This window comes from Zootermopsis nevadensis, unplaced genomic scaffold (assembly GCF_977971745.1).
Source record: "Zootermopsis nevadensis isolate Lab colony 2312 unplaced genomic scaffold, Znev_1.0 Znev_ptg000008l, whole genome shotgun sequence".
Classification (NCBI taxonomy): domain Eukaryota; kingdom Metazoa; phylum Arthropoda; class Insecta; order Blattodea; family Termopsidae; genus Zootermopsis; species Zootermopsis nevadensis.
The window spans coordinates 16,273,932-16,292,271 of NW_028259140.1; the positions used below are offsets into that span (position 1 = coordinate 16,273,932).

An 18,340-nucleotide genomic window follows, 5' to 3' on the forward strand; every position below is an offset into this window, starting at 1 on the left:
CTGTGAAGGATTTCACAGTAGGAAACAAGCTTTCACGCAAAAAAATAAACTATTTCAGTTTTTGTGAAAACAAAAGCCCCCCTATTTATCTCCATTAGTAAATTCCCTTTCAAACAAACTATCAGAGAGTCACCACGTTATTTACGGGCTGAGATAATACTTTTCTGAATTTTTTCCTCTCATCGATGTCCCCTCTACCATCCATGATGAATATTTCATCTCGAAACGATCTGTACGTAGCGAGGAATCGATCGATTAAATCGCCATATCGATTTCCTCCCGTATGTTACAGGTTAGAGATGGCCAGGCCTACTTAAGCAAACAACAATATAACACAGAGTGAGCGATTGGGTGTGCTGATACATCATCAACTCAGGAGGATGTTCACTAATGGGTAGGAGGGGAGGGAGGATGCTTTTTAAGCTAGAGTCGCAGCGCGGATCGCTCAGTCTGTATTGTTGAGGTCGCCGCTGAACCATGAGTCGATTCTTCATCCTTGTATTGGTGGTTGCAGCTGCAGCGTCCGCTTATGCAGGTAAGTACGGTTTAGTCCTAAGACATGTAAGCCTGCACCATTGAATATGGAGACTTCGTACGAATATATTCGTCAGTTCTGCACACGTGTGTTTGTAGGGTTTTCGTAAGAGACGTACGCCCACCGCGATGTATAGAGACACCGTATTTCGTATTCGAATATTGTTCTAATGTATTTTTACCCATGCTCTGATTTGGTTACAGCTATAATTTGTCTAACTAGTAAATATACGAGACTAGCAGAGTGCCACTTTATTACTGTGGGGAATCCGACAAATACTTGTATTTCTTATGAATTTGTATTGCCTAAAAGCTTATTATAGGCCAGATAATTCGATAAGGGTCACATCAACGCAGGTCACGACCCGATCCACTCAGAATTGGATAACTTTTTTATATTGTAGTTCCAGTGGAAATAATTATTCCTGTCAAATGTTTCTGCTTTATAGCCACTAGATTTTTGACAGCAGGCTTTCAGTTTTGTTAAAAACACTCTCTTTTTTGGCACATGTTTTCAAATCAAAATGGTATAACTTTTGCTCTAATTGATATACAGAACTCATATTATGCTCATTTCAAAGGTAATAAAATTCCGTTTACAGCGACCTGCTACACCAGTTTATTCAGTATAATTATGTTTTCAGATACTTAAAATTTGACCTTTTAACGTATATCTCTTAAAATAGGGAATTTTATAATATATTTTAATACAATGTGTGTATATATTTATTTATTATTTCAGTCTATACACAAACTTAATTTTTAAAATGCTGTTGTTAAAATTAAAATTAAAATTTAGCGCTTTTCATCGTTATTACGATGTTACATTTCAGCGCTTATGTATGTGTGTATTTAACTTATATATTTAAAACATCTGCAAATATCAGCTTGGGACTACAATTAGATTGGGTTTTTTTAAAGCATTTTACTGTGAAGAATCACTTCACAAGTATTGATGAGGCAACTTCAAGCAATACGTTCCGTAAATTCTTTACGTCTATTAATTTAGGCTAATGAAAATAGTTACGTTATTGCAGAAATATATTTTGATCACGTGGCAGTAAGATATTCTTGTCTATAGGCTTAAATAAGTCTTGGGAAAATGAGAAATACAAGGTGAGAAGTCAAATTTGACGGCCTTGAAAACGTTGGTGTTACAGATAATTGGAAAGGGAGCTTTATTAGATTTGAAATTACTTTAAATGGACTCTTTATCTCAATTAGGGCAGAATTTATATAACTCTTTATAAGAAAACTTTGTCCAAAAACGAGTTTTCAGACAAATTTAGATGTCTGCTCTCAGAAATCGTGGTCATAATGCAGGAAAGTAAGGTAAGAATATTATTATTTACATTTCACAAACAGTTATTTATTTCTAAAAGGACCAGTTTTAAAATGTATCTTTTCTGTGTTTATATGATATCGAATGGCCGTATGTATCGCCGGATATCATGGGAAAAAGTTTTTATCCCTAAACCCAAGAATATTTTTGTTTAAAATTGCATCAACAATAATTAGTTTTAAAGACGTTCATCAGAATTTTACACATTCTTTCCCTATGAATATAAGTAACAGTTTATTCCATTCTTCCTCCACGTGTTACTTGCACCATAAATGTGTTCTGTTATTTTCCAAGGTATACACATCTTCAGCACGAAAATTAGTCCTTTAGAAGTCTTATTGAAGAACCTTATATGACTAGTGGGCGTGTAAACGTGTTGACGAAAACAACATTCTGACCATTGATTGCAGTCTTGAAATTCAAAATGCTGATTTAAAATATGCAGTTTGTAGATTTAATGTGTTTTTTTTCAGGGTAAGAAAAACTGGAAATCTTAGCAGTAGATTTGAGACGATGTTATTATAGAACATCAGCGTAAGATTGGCTAAAACTCTTACGTACTTGAAGATTTCTGTCTTCTGGGTTGTTGCGCTGTGTAGTCTGGTCGATGTTGACCAACGTTTCAGAGGTCATACTGCCTCCATCATCAGGGCGATGAGTATGAAGATTTCTGTCTTCTGGGTTGTTGCGCTGTGTAGTCTGGTCGATGTTAACCAAAGTTTCAGAGGTCATACTGCCTCCATCATCAGGGCGATGAATATTATATATTGTATTATATTCATCGCCCTGATGATGGAGGCAGTATGACTTCTGAAACGTTGGTTAACATCGACCAGACTACACAGCCCAACAACCCAGAAGACAGGAATCTTCATATTTTTAGTCGCAGTGATGAAGGAGGAAGTATGACCTCCGAAACGTTGGTTGACATCCACCAGACTTCACAGCGCAACAACCCAGAAGACAGAAATCTTCATACTCGCCGCTGTGAAACCTCAAGTCTTACATCTTACGTACTTATTTACTTATTCACAAAATAAACACAGCAATAATCTAATTTACACTGTAATATGACAAAATGGCGGCTGCACGAACAAATATTTAAGCTATTGTTCGATCCCGTACGCTGCCACGAAGTTAAGGGTTTGTTCCTAGCTTCTCACCTCTCAGGTTTGTTCCTCGTGGCGTGCAGAAATCCACGCTTTGCCCTTATCTCGGCCACCCGTGGCCTATCCACAAGGGCTAGGAGAACTCACGCGTATTTTCCTTAAGGCCTAAGCCAGCCCGGAGAGTTCTTCCACACTTGCGACTTGTTTCTCTGTGATTTCATCCTCTCCCCTTACGCGAAGCCTTTATAATCCTTGGAATTGTTAAGGATTTGTCAACATCAGGTAGTCAACCATGTGTGTATCTTGAACTTGAGGTCAGACTTCCTGTCTTCTGAGAAGAGGGCACGTCTTGTCCGGCTGACTAAGCCTCTTTCAGCCGAAATGTCGTGCTCACAAGCTATTTTATATCACGCCAATCGAAAGGAGCCTAGGAACAGCCTCGGATATTTCGTGTACAAAGTTCCAATCAAGTTATCGCTTAGTGTTTAAGTATTATCCGTGCTGATACTGTCTTAAAGCACCAGTGATTAACAAAGAGTGGAAACAAAACGGATTCATGTGTACCAACAATTCCAAGTCACAGGTTGCGTGCAGACCATTGGTAGTGATACATTTCGGTAGTGTAAATCAGTAAAGTTACCAGATCTTTACTTTTGAGAAGTTATGAGTCTTTAGATACGAGGTGCGATCGAAAGGTTTCCAGACTGCGCCTATAAAAACCCGTACACTTAACTCGGGTATTAAATTCATCCATCACCCTCAACGTAGTTCCCCTGGGAGTGAACACAACGATCCCAGCGCCGCTGCCAAGCCTGGAAGCATCCCTGGAAATATTTCTTTGTCAGCCTGTCAAGCACCATCTGCGATTCTGCCTGAATCTCTTCTATCGTCTCAAATCTCCTTCCCTTTAGCTGAATTTTCATCTTTGGGAAGAGGAAGAAGTCACACGGAGCTTAGAAAGGAAGTTGGGGTCGGTTCTTGCAAGGTCTTTGAGCTCCTGACAAACGAGAAGTCGATTCTGCTTCTGGTCCTCAGACAGGATGCTTCGCATGTGGAGTTCTTCCTTTAGAATCAGCTGACAGGTCCCATAGCCTATCCCAACATTGTCGCACAAGTCGTTGATGGTACGACGTCGATCTTCGTGAATGGCCTGCCGAATCTTCTTAACATTTTCGGGCGTTGTGCTCGAAGATGGTCGTCCAGAACGCTCGTCATCATCGACAGAGGTTCGGCCATTTTTAAAACGTGAATGCCACACAAAAGTTTGTGCACGACCCATTGCGGACTCCCCAAATGCTTGCTTTAGCATTTCATAGGTTTCCGTAGCCGTTTTGGCGAGTCTTTGGCAAAATTTGATGGACACGCCATTCCGAAATCGCAGGAGGGTCGGTGTAATGTACTACCAAAACGCCCGTAACTAAGAAACAAATGCTAATTCGATGATGCCGGCTGGCACACTGATTCACTATGAATGTAGGCCGCACCTCCTAAAAGCAGAAGCTCGTACTACATCCGGTTCGCCCTCTATTGACACAGTCTGGATACTTTCCGATCGCACCTGATGGGAAAATCTTGCAAATGAGTCACTTTTTTTTATTATTTATTATTGACTGCAAATGGGTTTATACCCGGTGGCAGTGTCCTACAATAACATACAAAACAATGAGACAGAACAGAACAATGAGATACATCAACACAATGAGACAGAACAAAACAATAAACAAAAGGACACAACAAAAACAATATGACACCCAAACAATGGGATACATCAACACAATGAGACACAACAAAACAATAAACAAAGGACACAACAAAAACAATAAGACACAACATACAATGAGATACATCAACACAGAGACAGAACAAAACAATAAACAAAGGACACAACAAAAACCATAAGACACAACATACAATGAGATACATCAACACAGAGACAGAACAAAACAATAAAAAAGGACACAACAAAAACAACACATCCCACTCAAAATCAACCAACTCATAAATTACAAAACCATCCAACCTCAAGTACTTAACTTAAAAAAAAGAACTTAATACCACCTAGACATAAGACAATAACTGTAATGTATTACAAACGTCATGAACTGATGCACTCACACAACAATACAATGAGACACAACAATACAACATACCACACTCAAAATAAAACATCTGACACAATAAAAAAACACACATCCACTAATTAATCACAATACTTAAGAGTGGAATATAAAGTCCGCTCTCAGTACATGAAAATTTTATCCCAAAGAACTACAGCCCTTCATCACTTGGAGACTAAGACACTTCACTTCACTTATCACCATTTATTCCCAACTTAATAACCCTTAGCTTGTAACTACAGTAAAACCCCTCTAGTTGGACACCCCTATATCCTGGACACCCCTATATATTGGACACTTTTAATTGGAACCGGCGAATATCCTATAATTTTACATGTCCACAACACCCTATATCTTGGACACCCCTCTATCCTGGAACTTGAACACCCCTTTTGTTGTAAGTTGGACAGGTTCATGCACTTAGCTTCAATGCTTTTATGGGAAACATTTACAGTTAGTATTTTGTTGTTTTGAATTTCTGACTGATGAATGCCTTCTACCTGAGGATTAGTTTATGGTTGAGGGTGTGAGACATTGAACCCTTCACTGGACTACAGTAAATATTGCTGGTACAGTTCTAACTTTGTCAGTACAGTTCAACCCCACTACAATGCGGGTCGCGGGGGACAGTGGTAAACCCGCGTTATTACGGGAGTGCATTAGAAAAATCGGTACAGTACTGGACGTACTGTACGGTACGTACAGTATTGATAGACTATCGCCAATTAAGAGTATACATACTTATTTTACTATGTTACGATTGATTTTACGGAAAAAGTAATAAATAATTAATTTCGTTTGCATTTTAATATAATTTTTAGTTCTGTGTGAAGGATAATTGATGAACTTTTTTTCTCTTTTTTTGCTGAACTATGGGGGACATGAGGTACCCGCGTTATATTTGGAACCGCGGTATAGCGAACCGCGTTATAGAGGGGTTGTACTGTACTGTGCTTGTAACTGAGTTAATCAGTGTTAACAGAAATTACAGTAGTTAGATTATGTAAGTAAATAGAATGCATTGTCGGTAAACGTAAAGTATCGGTGCCCTTCCCTTTCAGCTTATCCATGCGAGTTTAATTTAGTGAAAACAAAATTTGTAAAAATTTAATTCACTCTTTTGATTTTTCTTATCAATAATTTCCTTTTTGGGAAGGGCTCCACAATACTTTACAATTACCACATTGTCATTACACCACAATTTGAAAGGATGATTCCCTCTATCCTGGACACCTCTGTAAGTTGGACACATTATCGTGGAACCGCAAGTGTCCAAGTTAGAGAGGTTTTACTGTACTTTTCTGACCCTCTTTCTAAAGGTGCCTAATTTACAGGGGAAAGACTCTAGCACGCCTGGAGGTAATTGGTTCCAGCTTCTTATGGTCCTATTTACAAAGGAATATTTGCCTACATCCGTTCTTTGTTTCCTAGTCCTAATTTTCCGAGTATGATCGTCCCTGCCCAGGTAGCATGGCTTTAATAATCTATCCTCTATCATTTTCCAAGCCCGGTGGCCATACCAGAGAAAAGGATGGGAGAAAAACATTAAAGTGGTTCTTAGGGGGACGATTTCGGAGAATCTGTATGACTCTGACAGATCGATTTTACCAGTGTTTTTCGACTTTGAAATATAGATCGATTATTGAACTCAATTGCATTCAGTCTCTGCTCTGTGGTTCCCTCTATCGAAGACGAATGAAGTAATATAGTTACGGCTACGACAGCTGTGTAGGACACATTGCAAGCTTTGCAACGGTATGTGATGTCAGCAAGCTGGTATGAACGGACTTCTGTAGCACATATCTGCCGTCAGTCAGCCGCGATTATGGCTTCGAGTAGCAGACGTTTTTTGTCTCCCAAGCAGAAAATCCTCCCACAGCACAGTATAGAATTCCGATTTAAATGCTCCCACGCTGAAGGGACCCTACTATTATACGTAGTCGCCTTAAAGTTGGAATTGCAATACGCATTGCTGGTGCATTCGTTCATGTTGTTAGTCAGTTTTCCTTAGCTCGTTGTCATTGTTCTACTGTAACTCTGCCAAGTTTCAGTTTGACCGCCATTCCGCTAAACGTTCTCTACTATAGTCGGCGCAGAAGTTTTTGGCCGGTGTAGAAGCTGGCGGACGGGCCTACTCTGTGTACCTGAGGTGGCACGGTCAGCGTATTTCTTTTGTTTGGGCTCCTCGGTGCAGTCAGCAAAAGAGACTCGCTCCTAGCTTTCCGCTTGAAAATTCCACCGGCCAAAAACTACTGCGCCGACTATACAAGCAGGTTCGTCTGGATTTTACCACGCAGCGGTGTCCCAGCGTTAAATTGAGGGAGTCATATGGGGTACGGTAATTATAGGGAGGGGACGATAATGTACTATTGGGTTATTTACTATGACTCTGCCATCTGTAGACAAATATGTAAAATATCACAAACTCCGTGGAGAGTCCTTTTTGAGAAGTATGTACAGTAGCCGTGATACCTCAATCAGAGTAGTGACTAGCTACGGGCTGGACGACCGGGGTTCGATCCTCGACAGGGGCAGAGGATTTTTTTCCCCTCTAGCCTCTGCTTCCAGACCGGCTCTGGGGCCCACCCAGCCTCCTCTACAGTGGGTACCGGGGTCCTTTCCCGGGGGTAAAGCCGGCCGGGGCTTGATTCTGACCACTCACCCCCATCTAGTGCCGAGGTCAAGGAAGGGAGGAGCTATACCTCCACTCACCCCAAGCGCCTACATTGCGTTTAGTGGGACAAACTTAACAATGGTCTACAGCAGTGGTATTCAACCTGGGGTACGCGAAGACATCCTAGGGGGTACGTGAAATTAAAAAAATATATATATTATTTTATGATAAACACTGAATAGTCAGTAATGTAATTTGTTTAATTTATTTTAGATGTAGATTATATACTATGTATAACTTGAATCATACACCAACAACTTTGGGGGTACAAAGTTGAAGAGAAATTATATCTGGGGGTACGCGAACAAAAAAGGTTGAATACCACTGCTCTACAGAAAAATATTCGAGGTGTAATCAGACAAGCGAAAGAAAAGTGAACCAAGGAAAAATATGCCGAATATATTCCAGAAATTAGTGATGACTCTGGACCACATATCACTGAAACCGTTAGATGATGACGGGATTAGCGGTTGACGAAAGTGTACAATTTCATTTATGATGCAGGAAACATTCATTATGAATGGCTTAAAATACACATTTATACCTCCCCCCAAAAAATCCAGTTCAAAAAAAATGTGAGGATTATAGAACAATTACCCTCAAAATTACTGTTGAAGATCATTCATAGATGAATATACAGACTATGCGAAGAGAAGATTACTCGCACCCATCTTGGATTTCGAAATGCTCTGGAAACAAGGGAGGCAAGTATTAATTAAGCGCTGCAGGGATGCCAACTGTGATGTATATGCGTGTTTCGTTGACTACCAAAAGGCCTTCGATAAAATTCGGCGAAAAGTGCCTGTTCAGAAGACATAAGAATAAGGCGTGGTGTTAGGCAGGGATGCAATCTATCTCCAATTCTATTCAATCTCTTTTCGGAACATATATTCGAAGAAGCATTGGAAAATGTAAACGCTGGAGTGCTTGTGAATGGAGAACGATTAAATAACATTCGGTACGCAGACGATACTGTAGTGTTCACCGACTCTCTGGAAGGTCTTGAAGAATTAATGGATCGTATTGTGAAGGCCAGTACCAACCACGGCTTAGATCTTAACATCAAAAAACGAAGCTCATTACATCGGTAAAAACGCTGTATTACCCGGTCAGCTTGTAGTTAATAATAAACAAATAGAAAGTATAGAAATATACATACTTGGGCAGCACAATTAGTGACCAGTGGGATCACTCCTTGGAAATAAAGTGCCGTATCGAAAAAGCCAGAGCCACTTTCATCAAAATGGGATCAATGTTCAGGTGTAGAGACTTAAACTTAACCAACAAGTTACGACTACTCAGATGTTATATTCTCTCCGTGCTTTTATACGGCGCTGAATCGTGGACGTTGACGGAAGCTTCTTCTAAAAAGTTGGAGGCCTTCTAAATGTGGTTGTACCGACGTATTCCCTGGATTGACCGTGTAACCAACAAAAAAGTTCTCGAGAAACTCCGCAAAGACGTTAAAGAGGTTAACACGATAAAAAAGAGAAAGTTGGAATATTTCGGTCATATCATGAGAAATAGTTATAGATACGGGCTGCTTCAGCTGATAATCCAGGGAAAAGTATTCGGAAATAGAGGACCTCCTGGCTACATAACCTAAAAACTTGGCTCTAGATGTCAACTGGAGGGCTGTTTCAAGTAGCAGTCAGTAAATTTCAAATTACTATGCTGATCGTCAACATCCGGAGCGGATAGGCACATTAAGAAGAAGAATACCAATTTTAGCATTATATTTCCATCTGTGCTTAGGTATGCTGAGTAGTCTTTTTTCCTTCATGCGTAACAACCAAAATTATGTATGCATTTCTAATCTCTCCCACACGTGCTACAAACCCTGGTCATATCTTCCTGCTTGATTTGATGCCAATATTATTTAGTGAAGAATACAGACTGTGGAGCTCTTCATCATGTAATTTTCTTGTCTCCCAGCACTTCATTCCCTGAGGTCAAAATATTTTCCTAAGCACCCTGACTTCAAACTCTCTTGATCATGAGAAACCAGGTTTCACACGTATACAAAAAATTGGTTAAGTTATAGTTTTGTATATTTTAATCTTTATGTTTTGAGATACCGTATGGAAAGACAAGAATGGGAAATACACCAGACAAATGTTTACATACACAGATTTTACTGTATGTATATTTAAACTCATTTAATTATTCTGACTGGTTCCACTAGTATACCAAATTCAAAGGCTTTCTTTATTTCTGATGTACAGTTCCATCACACTCACATAACCACTCCCCCCTCCCAAATTGGACAAATAGAGAACAGCTGATCAGAATGGATATATTACATTGATCATCATAGATGTGTTGTTAGATCCATCTTGTAGCATGTATTTACTTTAAAATAAACTCTCTATACCACTAAATACAAGAAACAAATATTAAGAGAAGAGGTTTCAGGCACCTAAAAAAATGTCCTGTGACTTATTACAGAGTTTCAATAACCATAGAAAAAGACATATGAATATAAATATGTATCATACAATAAAATCTTCTAGGCCCATCTACCGTGTCAGACGATTAAAACTTGCAGACGGTAACTGATGGCCCTAGAAGATTTTGTTAATGACAGCTGAAATGAAAGCTTCACATTATGTATCATATAATACACACATGTTTCAGTCTGTAGCAGACAGATCTATGTAAGTCAAAGCCGCACAATATAACATTCATTTCTAATGGTTGAAAGGTGAAAGACTAACATTTTGTAGAACCATCTTCATACTCACCCTCGGGGTACTAAAGTGGTCGGAGAACAAACCAAACCAAAAAGCTAACTATCAGCAGAGTCCTGTGCAAGAGCGAGACATTGTCCCTTGTTAGGTTAAACCATTCCTGTTTACAAAATGCATTGCTAGAAATTGTAAACAGTGCCTTAAAACTAAAATGGGAGGTGTCCTTATGCTAACAGGAATTTTGTCATGGCAGAAAGCCTGGACGGTGGTCTAGCGGTTAGAACGCTGGCCTTGTAATCCTGGGGTCTCAGGTTCGATTCCCGGCGGTGCCTGAATTTATAACTTGTGTTGGGCAAGGCCGTGGTCTAGGCAACACGGAGTTTTCCTCCGTGCCATCCCAACAATTACTCCATTCACACACAGAAGAAGGCAATGGCAAACCACTTCTGGATCATCTGCCAAGAACGTATATGAACAGGTCCCAGTCCAAGAAAAGGATGGAAGGATCCTGTTCATACGGACCTGTCGTCAGACAGAACACTAAATAAATAATAAATAATGGAAACTAGAGGCTATTGTTACTGGTTGGAGGTTATCACATCAGGCAACTTGTCTTTTGTGAAAAGGATTTGGTTGGATGGAATATCTTTGCTTGTTGGCCTCTGCGACTTGTGCGGGGAGGAGGGGGTGGGGCATCACTTCAGTCTGGACTGCGTCTACAAAATAAAATTGGAATGCTTCAGTATAAAACTCATAGTTAGTACTCCTCACCTAGCATTCTACATACTTTGTATGAAGAAAGTCAGAACACAACACACGGCAAGAAATTCATGCATTTGTCCTTTAAATGACTCACTGGAAGAGACTATTTGGGGAACTAGTGCATACATGGAAGGCTAATAAATGATGCTTTATGCTATGGAGTTAATAGTAAAAGTAACACTTTCTTTCTGTAGAGATAAGCTGTGAGCCTGGTTCCATCTTCAAAGATGACTGCAACACATGTCGCTGTTCAGCAGATGGAAGTCGAGCAGCTTGCACCCACAGTATATGTTCACCATCTGTCAGGCAGAAACGTGGTAAGAACATTGGAAATACGTGACTGAGTTGCTATCTGATACTTGCTGGTCTGTACCTCTTTAGAACAAATCTGCTTGCATCTGTTATTCATTTATCATCTGATCTGTATTTCAAATTTTTGTTAATTAATACTTTATATACGAGATCATTATTTTGTTGCTTGTTTTGTATGGTTCTGAAGTATAGTTTCTTAAGTCAGTGAAAATACATAACTTGCAAGTATTTGAATATAGTGCTCAAAACAATGCAGATTAATTCAGTACGGAATAGAGAAAATCATATGCTAAGACATTTGTGTGATTAATACAGCTTACTCCTGTTTTACATTTTCTGAGGTACTCATGTATTACAATGTTTTTTTTTAAAAACTCTAGTTTATCCAGGATTATACTAGTTTTTGGAGTCGGACTAAAATTGAAAGTATTCTTAGGAGGTGAACAAGGACTCTATTTTATGAGAAGGGAGAATCAGTTCAGGTTGCATATCAATAGGTGCCTTAATAGTGGGCCCTACAACTCTGTATTTCTATATATGAGCAAACAATCCTACCATTAGGAATTTCACGGCACATTCTTTTGAGGTTTCCCATCACATGACATTAAATCCACAGAACTCACAGTTTCACTTACTTTTCACTACAAACTGTACCATACCAGACCCCCAGTAGAAAATTTCTAGTAAATTTAACTGTAACATCCATTATCAGACACAACTGCTGTAAATATGGACTTCATAATTTCTGTACTCTTACTAGCTTAGGCAGATGGCATTACTTATTACTTTAACCTCAGACCATTTAGAGCGGCTATCTACAATTATTATTTTAATCTGTTCCTCATGGCAGAAACCAACATGCATTCTCTCTCACTTCCTTTTTGGGCTAGGCCTACAAACCCACCAGTACATCGGATGCAGATCTCTGAATGCATAACACACAATAGAAGTACTCACATAATGTTCTAGCTGTTTGTCCATCGGGCCACTAGATGCATCCCCGAGCTACAACTTTCATTCAGATGCCACCCAGATAATGATCATGCAGTCAGCTCATTATTTGAGATTTTGATTGTTCACATACATTTACCCTAGTTCACCAAGTGATTAATTCAAATTTATTACACGGTTCTAACTTGCAATTAAAATTAAATTCGAGTTTAGATGAAGCTTCAGTGGGCCTCCCTTGATAAGCATTAGGCAACACTCCAGATAAATCAGGGCGTTGTTTATAGGCCTTAGCGATTTCTAACTGTGTCAAAGGGAGATCAACAGCTCTAGTACATATTGCATTCTCAACATTCTTAATGGGAGTGACTTCATTATTTGGAGATCTGCTAAGTAAATCTGTATGAGGTGCATTCTCAACATTCTTATACAGGTTGTTTCTGATTATATACCCTAAATGATACGGGAGCTTCAGGACATGAATATGAAACAAAACAGTCCAGTGAACATAGATCTGGAAATACTTCTGTAACAAATACGAGGGCGTATGTTCCATCATGTAGGAAATGTGAAATGCTTAACTGAGGGAGCATTTACTTGTTAGACATATTATTATAAATTCATGAAATTCCCTTCATGGGTATGAACATAATAACAGTATGAGGCTCAAATATGTTCAGACATCCTTGGTACGTCATGAATATTATTTGATTTATCCTGTATGCATTGCTAATGTTGCCGTCTGGTGTCTTCGGTGTTGACACGAACAACATTCTTCATGTAACCTGAAAAGTAAAAGTCTATGGGATTAAGTCTGGTGACTGTGATGGCCACGATATATGAGCCACGGGACTATGGCCAATCTAGGCCTGGCATTATGCCTACCTGACCACCCATTTACAGCCATGTACACCATCATGCAAGAACCACATTTGTTATCATGTGCACAACATAACATCCTACAACAATTGATATGAATGCCTACGGAGAAATCGAAGGTACCAGAGACCAGTGAGGTTTGTTGGTAAGATACACTGAACAGTGAGATGATATCCTGAAATTCTGGCCCACACATTTAACAGCTTAATGCATCATGAACAAGCTGTGAAACACAATGTGCTTCTCTGTATATCTTTGTAGGGTCATTTCCAATGAACACAGGTTAACTGGACCTTTCAAACTCATACTGACATCCTGAAGCTTCACTGTCATTCACGGCACATGATTTAGAAATATCCTCTCTATGATATTAGAGTAGAATTAATTCATCAAGGCATACTGCTGCAACTGCGTGGCCGCACCACTTCTCTGGGACCAGAAATTATTGTAAATGAGCTGTGATCTGTTACAAGTTGAAACTTTTGACCCCACAAATACTTATTTTTCATAATTAAACAAATTATAGTGGCAGTTTCTCTTTATACCTGCACATATTCGCACTCGGCATGTGTAAATGTTTTGGAAGCATAACTCACTGGACATTCTTCCCCATTGGGCATAACATGAGAAGGCACTGTATCTGCCCCAAATATGGGACATATCATAGGTCAACCGTACCAGAAGGTCAAGTGAGAATGATACTAGTAATAAATTACTGAGCACCTGGATGCATTACCTAAATATATACTTCTAATTAGGTACCCACACCTGTGGCACTGTCCATTTTAGCAAGATAAAGGAATACAAAGGTTTCAGTAACATATAAGCATCTGGAAAAAACTTACTATAAACATTAACCATTTCCAGAAAGGATCTAACAAGGAAATGATCTGGTTGGTCAGGTCGAAACCTCACCTGAAATTTTTCTCATTTACAGAGCCCATCTAGTAATGATTGTACACAAAATTTCAATATCCTTCTTAGTGAGATCTGATGATAATCACCTGGTTTCAGGAAATGCCTGTCCAAACATTGAAATTGTAAGAAGCCCAATGTTGAAGAACATTTTTGTTGGTGACCACGTAGCCATAATCAAGGCCTACCTTTAGATCCCTTTTCACACACAGCCCCAGGGTCCATAAAGAATACTGACCTCTTTAATTAAGGTACTGACCATATAAATGGGCCTTATAGGCACCCTTGTCAGGGCCTCCCTCAATTTGAGTAGTGCAATGTAACCCAGGTTTCATTAGCCCCCAGTACTACCTTGGCCTCTCCTTGGCTTTTAAGTTTTCTTCTGGCATTCCAGACACTTAGCCTGTGCCAGATGATGCTTCTCTACCTTAAGGTTACATATTACTCATCACCTTTGTCCACAGATCTGCTGGAACTGCCACCTCTCTTTGGTGGTATACCAGAGTTATTGGCTCCCAATTCACAGATCTGCTGGAAATTCAACCCCCCCCCCCCTCCTCCCATAGTGGTATGCCAGACCTACAGGCCCCCCAATTCACAAGTACGCTAGAGAAGCTAGCTACCTTTGATGGTATGCCAGAACTACAGACTCCCTACTAAAAACAGTCAACTTACAAATGGAAAGTGTATATCAGATAAACTCTATACCCTTCTAATGGCTTCTGCCACTACTCTTTGATTCTCATATTCCGTTATCATTCCACAAGAACCAGGGAACAAAAGTCACCACCTACATAGCCCCACGCAAGTACATGGCATTGATATGCCAGGAGCTGCCCGGTGCCTTAAAGTGCAGTTACCACTTGAGCACGATACCTCACACCTTGGCTTTTATGGACCAGAGCCCTGTTTGCCATCTGAGGACATTACTCCTCTGCAATGAGGACACCAAGGGATGGATTTTGTAGGGGTTGCTGAGGTACACCTGTGCCTTAAGCTGTTCTACCAATTTGTTGAGTAAATGTCTAACCAAAGACTCAGTTTCTCATTCTTTGCTTCTAAGAACCTGTCCACAAATCACGTTGTACAAACCCAGCATTAGCTGCGCTCAAGAAACGCACTTATAATCACCATTATAACAGAAAAACTAAAACTTAAAAAGTCTTTTGGAGTGAAGTGGACTGATTACATGAGAAAACTGGACAACACTGGTAATTACATTTAGCAAGCAGCATGATGATAACGTAAAAAGAGACACATTATTATTAAAACCAAATATGAAACTCTCGTCCAAATAAGAAAACATTTATTTACTGATTCCTTTACTAACATCTTGTAGAATAAATAGGCTATAACAACACTGCCACCATGAAACAGAAATGGAATTATTAGCATTATACAGATGGCACCATTGCAGGTAAATTCCCATGAATCAATGCACTATATTCTTAATGCTAGATGCACCATCATGTCATTACGGTGAGCAAATAATGAAGAATACTGCATGTTGAATTTGGAGCTTGGATAGGTAACATATAAAATATATAAATTTCCTTATACATTCTTTCCAACTCATCTTATGTTATTTTATTACTCAGTGCCCCACATAATCTGTGTTGTTGACAAAGTATCATTAAATAAAGTAGAACCAACCAATCAACCAGAGTTAAAAATACACAAACTTGTTTGCCGCTCAGCTCCCAGAGATGGAGAGCGATGTGAGCCTGGAAGAAGATTCATGGATGAGTGCAATATGTGCATCTGCTCACAGGATGGCATAAAAGCTCATGCATCCTGCACCATTAACATATGTAGGAGGATCAAGAGAGGTAGGAAGAGATGTGTACAGACAGATGCATGGATTGCATTTTTATATGCATGTTGAGTTATGTAGAGAACTCAGCAAGCATGCTCTGTTTTGATGTCCCTCACTTCATGCAGAAAACATTTCTACGCCACCAAAATGGCAAAATTGTGATTATTTATAAAATTCTCACTACTAACAATAATGGAATGAGTAGTTTTCAGCCTGTTTTTCTTGATTCCTGGGTTTACTCAGTCCTTAAAATTGTCTGCCAAAAGTGTCTTACTAAAATGGGGCTACTCCACACAACCCATAAGATAGAGGGAATACAGCAATGACAGGAATTGGGGGGGGGGGGGGGGGGGCAAAGAAAACTAGACATCAATTCCCTTTTGAAACATTTAAATCATTGATACAAACAAATACTTAGTCCAAGACCATGTGCACATTAAACAACATGGCTCTGAGATTAGCCAAAATGAAATTTAGTTATGAAGAATTTCAAAGTCCAAATATGGGTACACTAAATGAAAAGAGACTTGCCAAATTAATAACAGTACATGGACCAGACGTAAGGATGTTCTCCTGGATGTTATCCGTTGTCTGGGATAGAGACTATATCTACAGCTTTTTAGAACCTTTTTCTGTCTCCATATTCAGATTATAAAGAAGGTGGGAGAATAAATACCTACTCAGTCAGGTAAACTGAACAAATTTATAGTCCTAATTGGGTCAAAGTAGAGATCTACTGGAAAAAGCAAAATGGACAGACTCTTAAGAGATTTCTCAACAATTGTAACTAGAAGGACTCAGACAGTGAAATCTGCTATTTAATGACAATGATGATGAATTTAAATATGTGCCAACTGATTACATAATAATTATGGCAATACTGATTCAGTTCTCAGTATGAAATATGTAACATCCATATACTGAACCATTCACAATCTCCCACCATGCACGTCCCTTTTTATCACAGGATTTCAAATATTTTCTAGTTGTCATGTTGAAATGTTTAGTTCTTTCATGAATTACATAAGTAATACTTCTGTTCGTACCAGTTATGAAGCATATTTTGATCATCCTATACTAAACATTCACATTCTTGCTCTCTCTCTCTCTTTGTGAACCCATGAAGGTAGGGATATAATGAGTACAGAGATCTTAAATCATATGACCTTACTTTCCTGCATTTTTAATCTGGTGATCTCCACCCAATGCTTTTCTGGGATTGTCATCCCACATAGAAATAATGTCTTCACTGAACCATTTTTATCACATATCATTTAGTTCTCACCAAAACAGAAGTTTGATTTAAAAGATTTAATTTTGAATAAACTCGATGATGTAGAAGTTAAGGGAAAGTACCAGTTATAAATCTCCAATAGATTTGCAGCTTTAGAGAACTCAGATGACAGCTTGGATATTAACAGAGCTTGGTAAAGTGTTAGAGACAATATCAAGATGTCAGCCATGAAAATATGTGATATCACAAACTAAAGCATAGTGGATTAAATACTCTCAGGCTACGAGCCGTGTCAGGTGGCTGAACAGTGAAAAAACCAAACCTTCTGCCAACATAGCCTGAGAGTATTTCATCAACGTCAGTCGCCATGAAAGCTTCACTTCATAAAGCACAGTAAACCATGGTTTGATGCTGAGTGCTCAAAATTAATGTACAAGCAGAAGCAGGCTAAATTAAACTGCTAGCAAAACCCAAGACAAATCGATGGAGATTATCTGCAAAGTTTAAAATGTGAAACCAGTAAAACATTTAGGAAGAAGGAAATGGAATATCTGAAAAACAAAATGAACTTGGAACTAATTGTAGAAACAAAAATATTAGAGATTTATACTAACTCTAAATCCCTGGTAGCAGAACTCGTAGGTCCAACAACACCAAACCTCACAGTCCACCTCCCTGAGATCGATCTTGATATTATCATCCCATCTTCTTCTTTGTCTGCTCAGTGGTTGTTTTCCAGAAGGATTTCCCACCAACATTTTGTATGCACTTTATTCCCCCCCCCCCCCTTGCGTGCTACAACTTAGCACATTGTAGCCTTCTAAATTTCACTATCCCCACTATGCTAGGTGACCCGTACAATTCACGCAGCTCCTACTTATGTAATATTCTAAATTCCACACTTATTTCATTCTTCCTAGGACCAAATATTTCTTGGGCACCTTGTTTTCAAACACTTGTAATTTACGTTCTTACTTCAAGGTAGGAAACCATGTTCACAACCATACA

General features: G+C 39.1%; 1 protein-coding gene across 9 annotated transcripts in view; it reads left to right on the forward strand.

Moving 5' to 3' along the window:
* The first annotated feature begins 374 nt into the window (after positions 1 to 374).
* Positions 375 to 18,340, forward strand: part of LOC110838711 (uncharacterized) — a 44,929-nt gene continuing 26,963 nt past the window's right edge. For 8 of the 9 annotated variants that reach the window (XR_015534042.1, XR_002546198.2, XR_002546197.2 and 5 more), the window contains exons 1-3: positions 375 to 535; positions 11,423 to 11,545; positions 15,980 to 16,111. Coding sequence is in view for 6 of the 9 variants with exons in the window: in XM_022082194.2 (XP_021937886.2) it covers positions 478 to 535; positions 11,423 to 11,545; positions 15,980 to 16,111 (313 nt within the window). In the remaining 3 variants the exon portion in view is untranslated. The remainder of the gene's footprint in view (positions 536 to 11,422; positions 11,546 to 15,979; positions 16,112 to 18,340) is intronic. The other variant, XM_022082197.2, reaches the window with a different exon arrangement.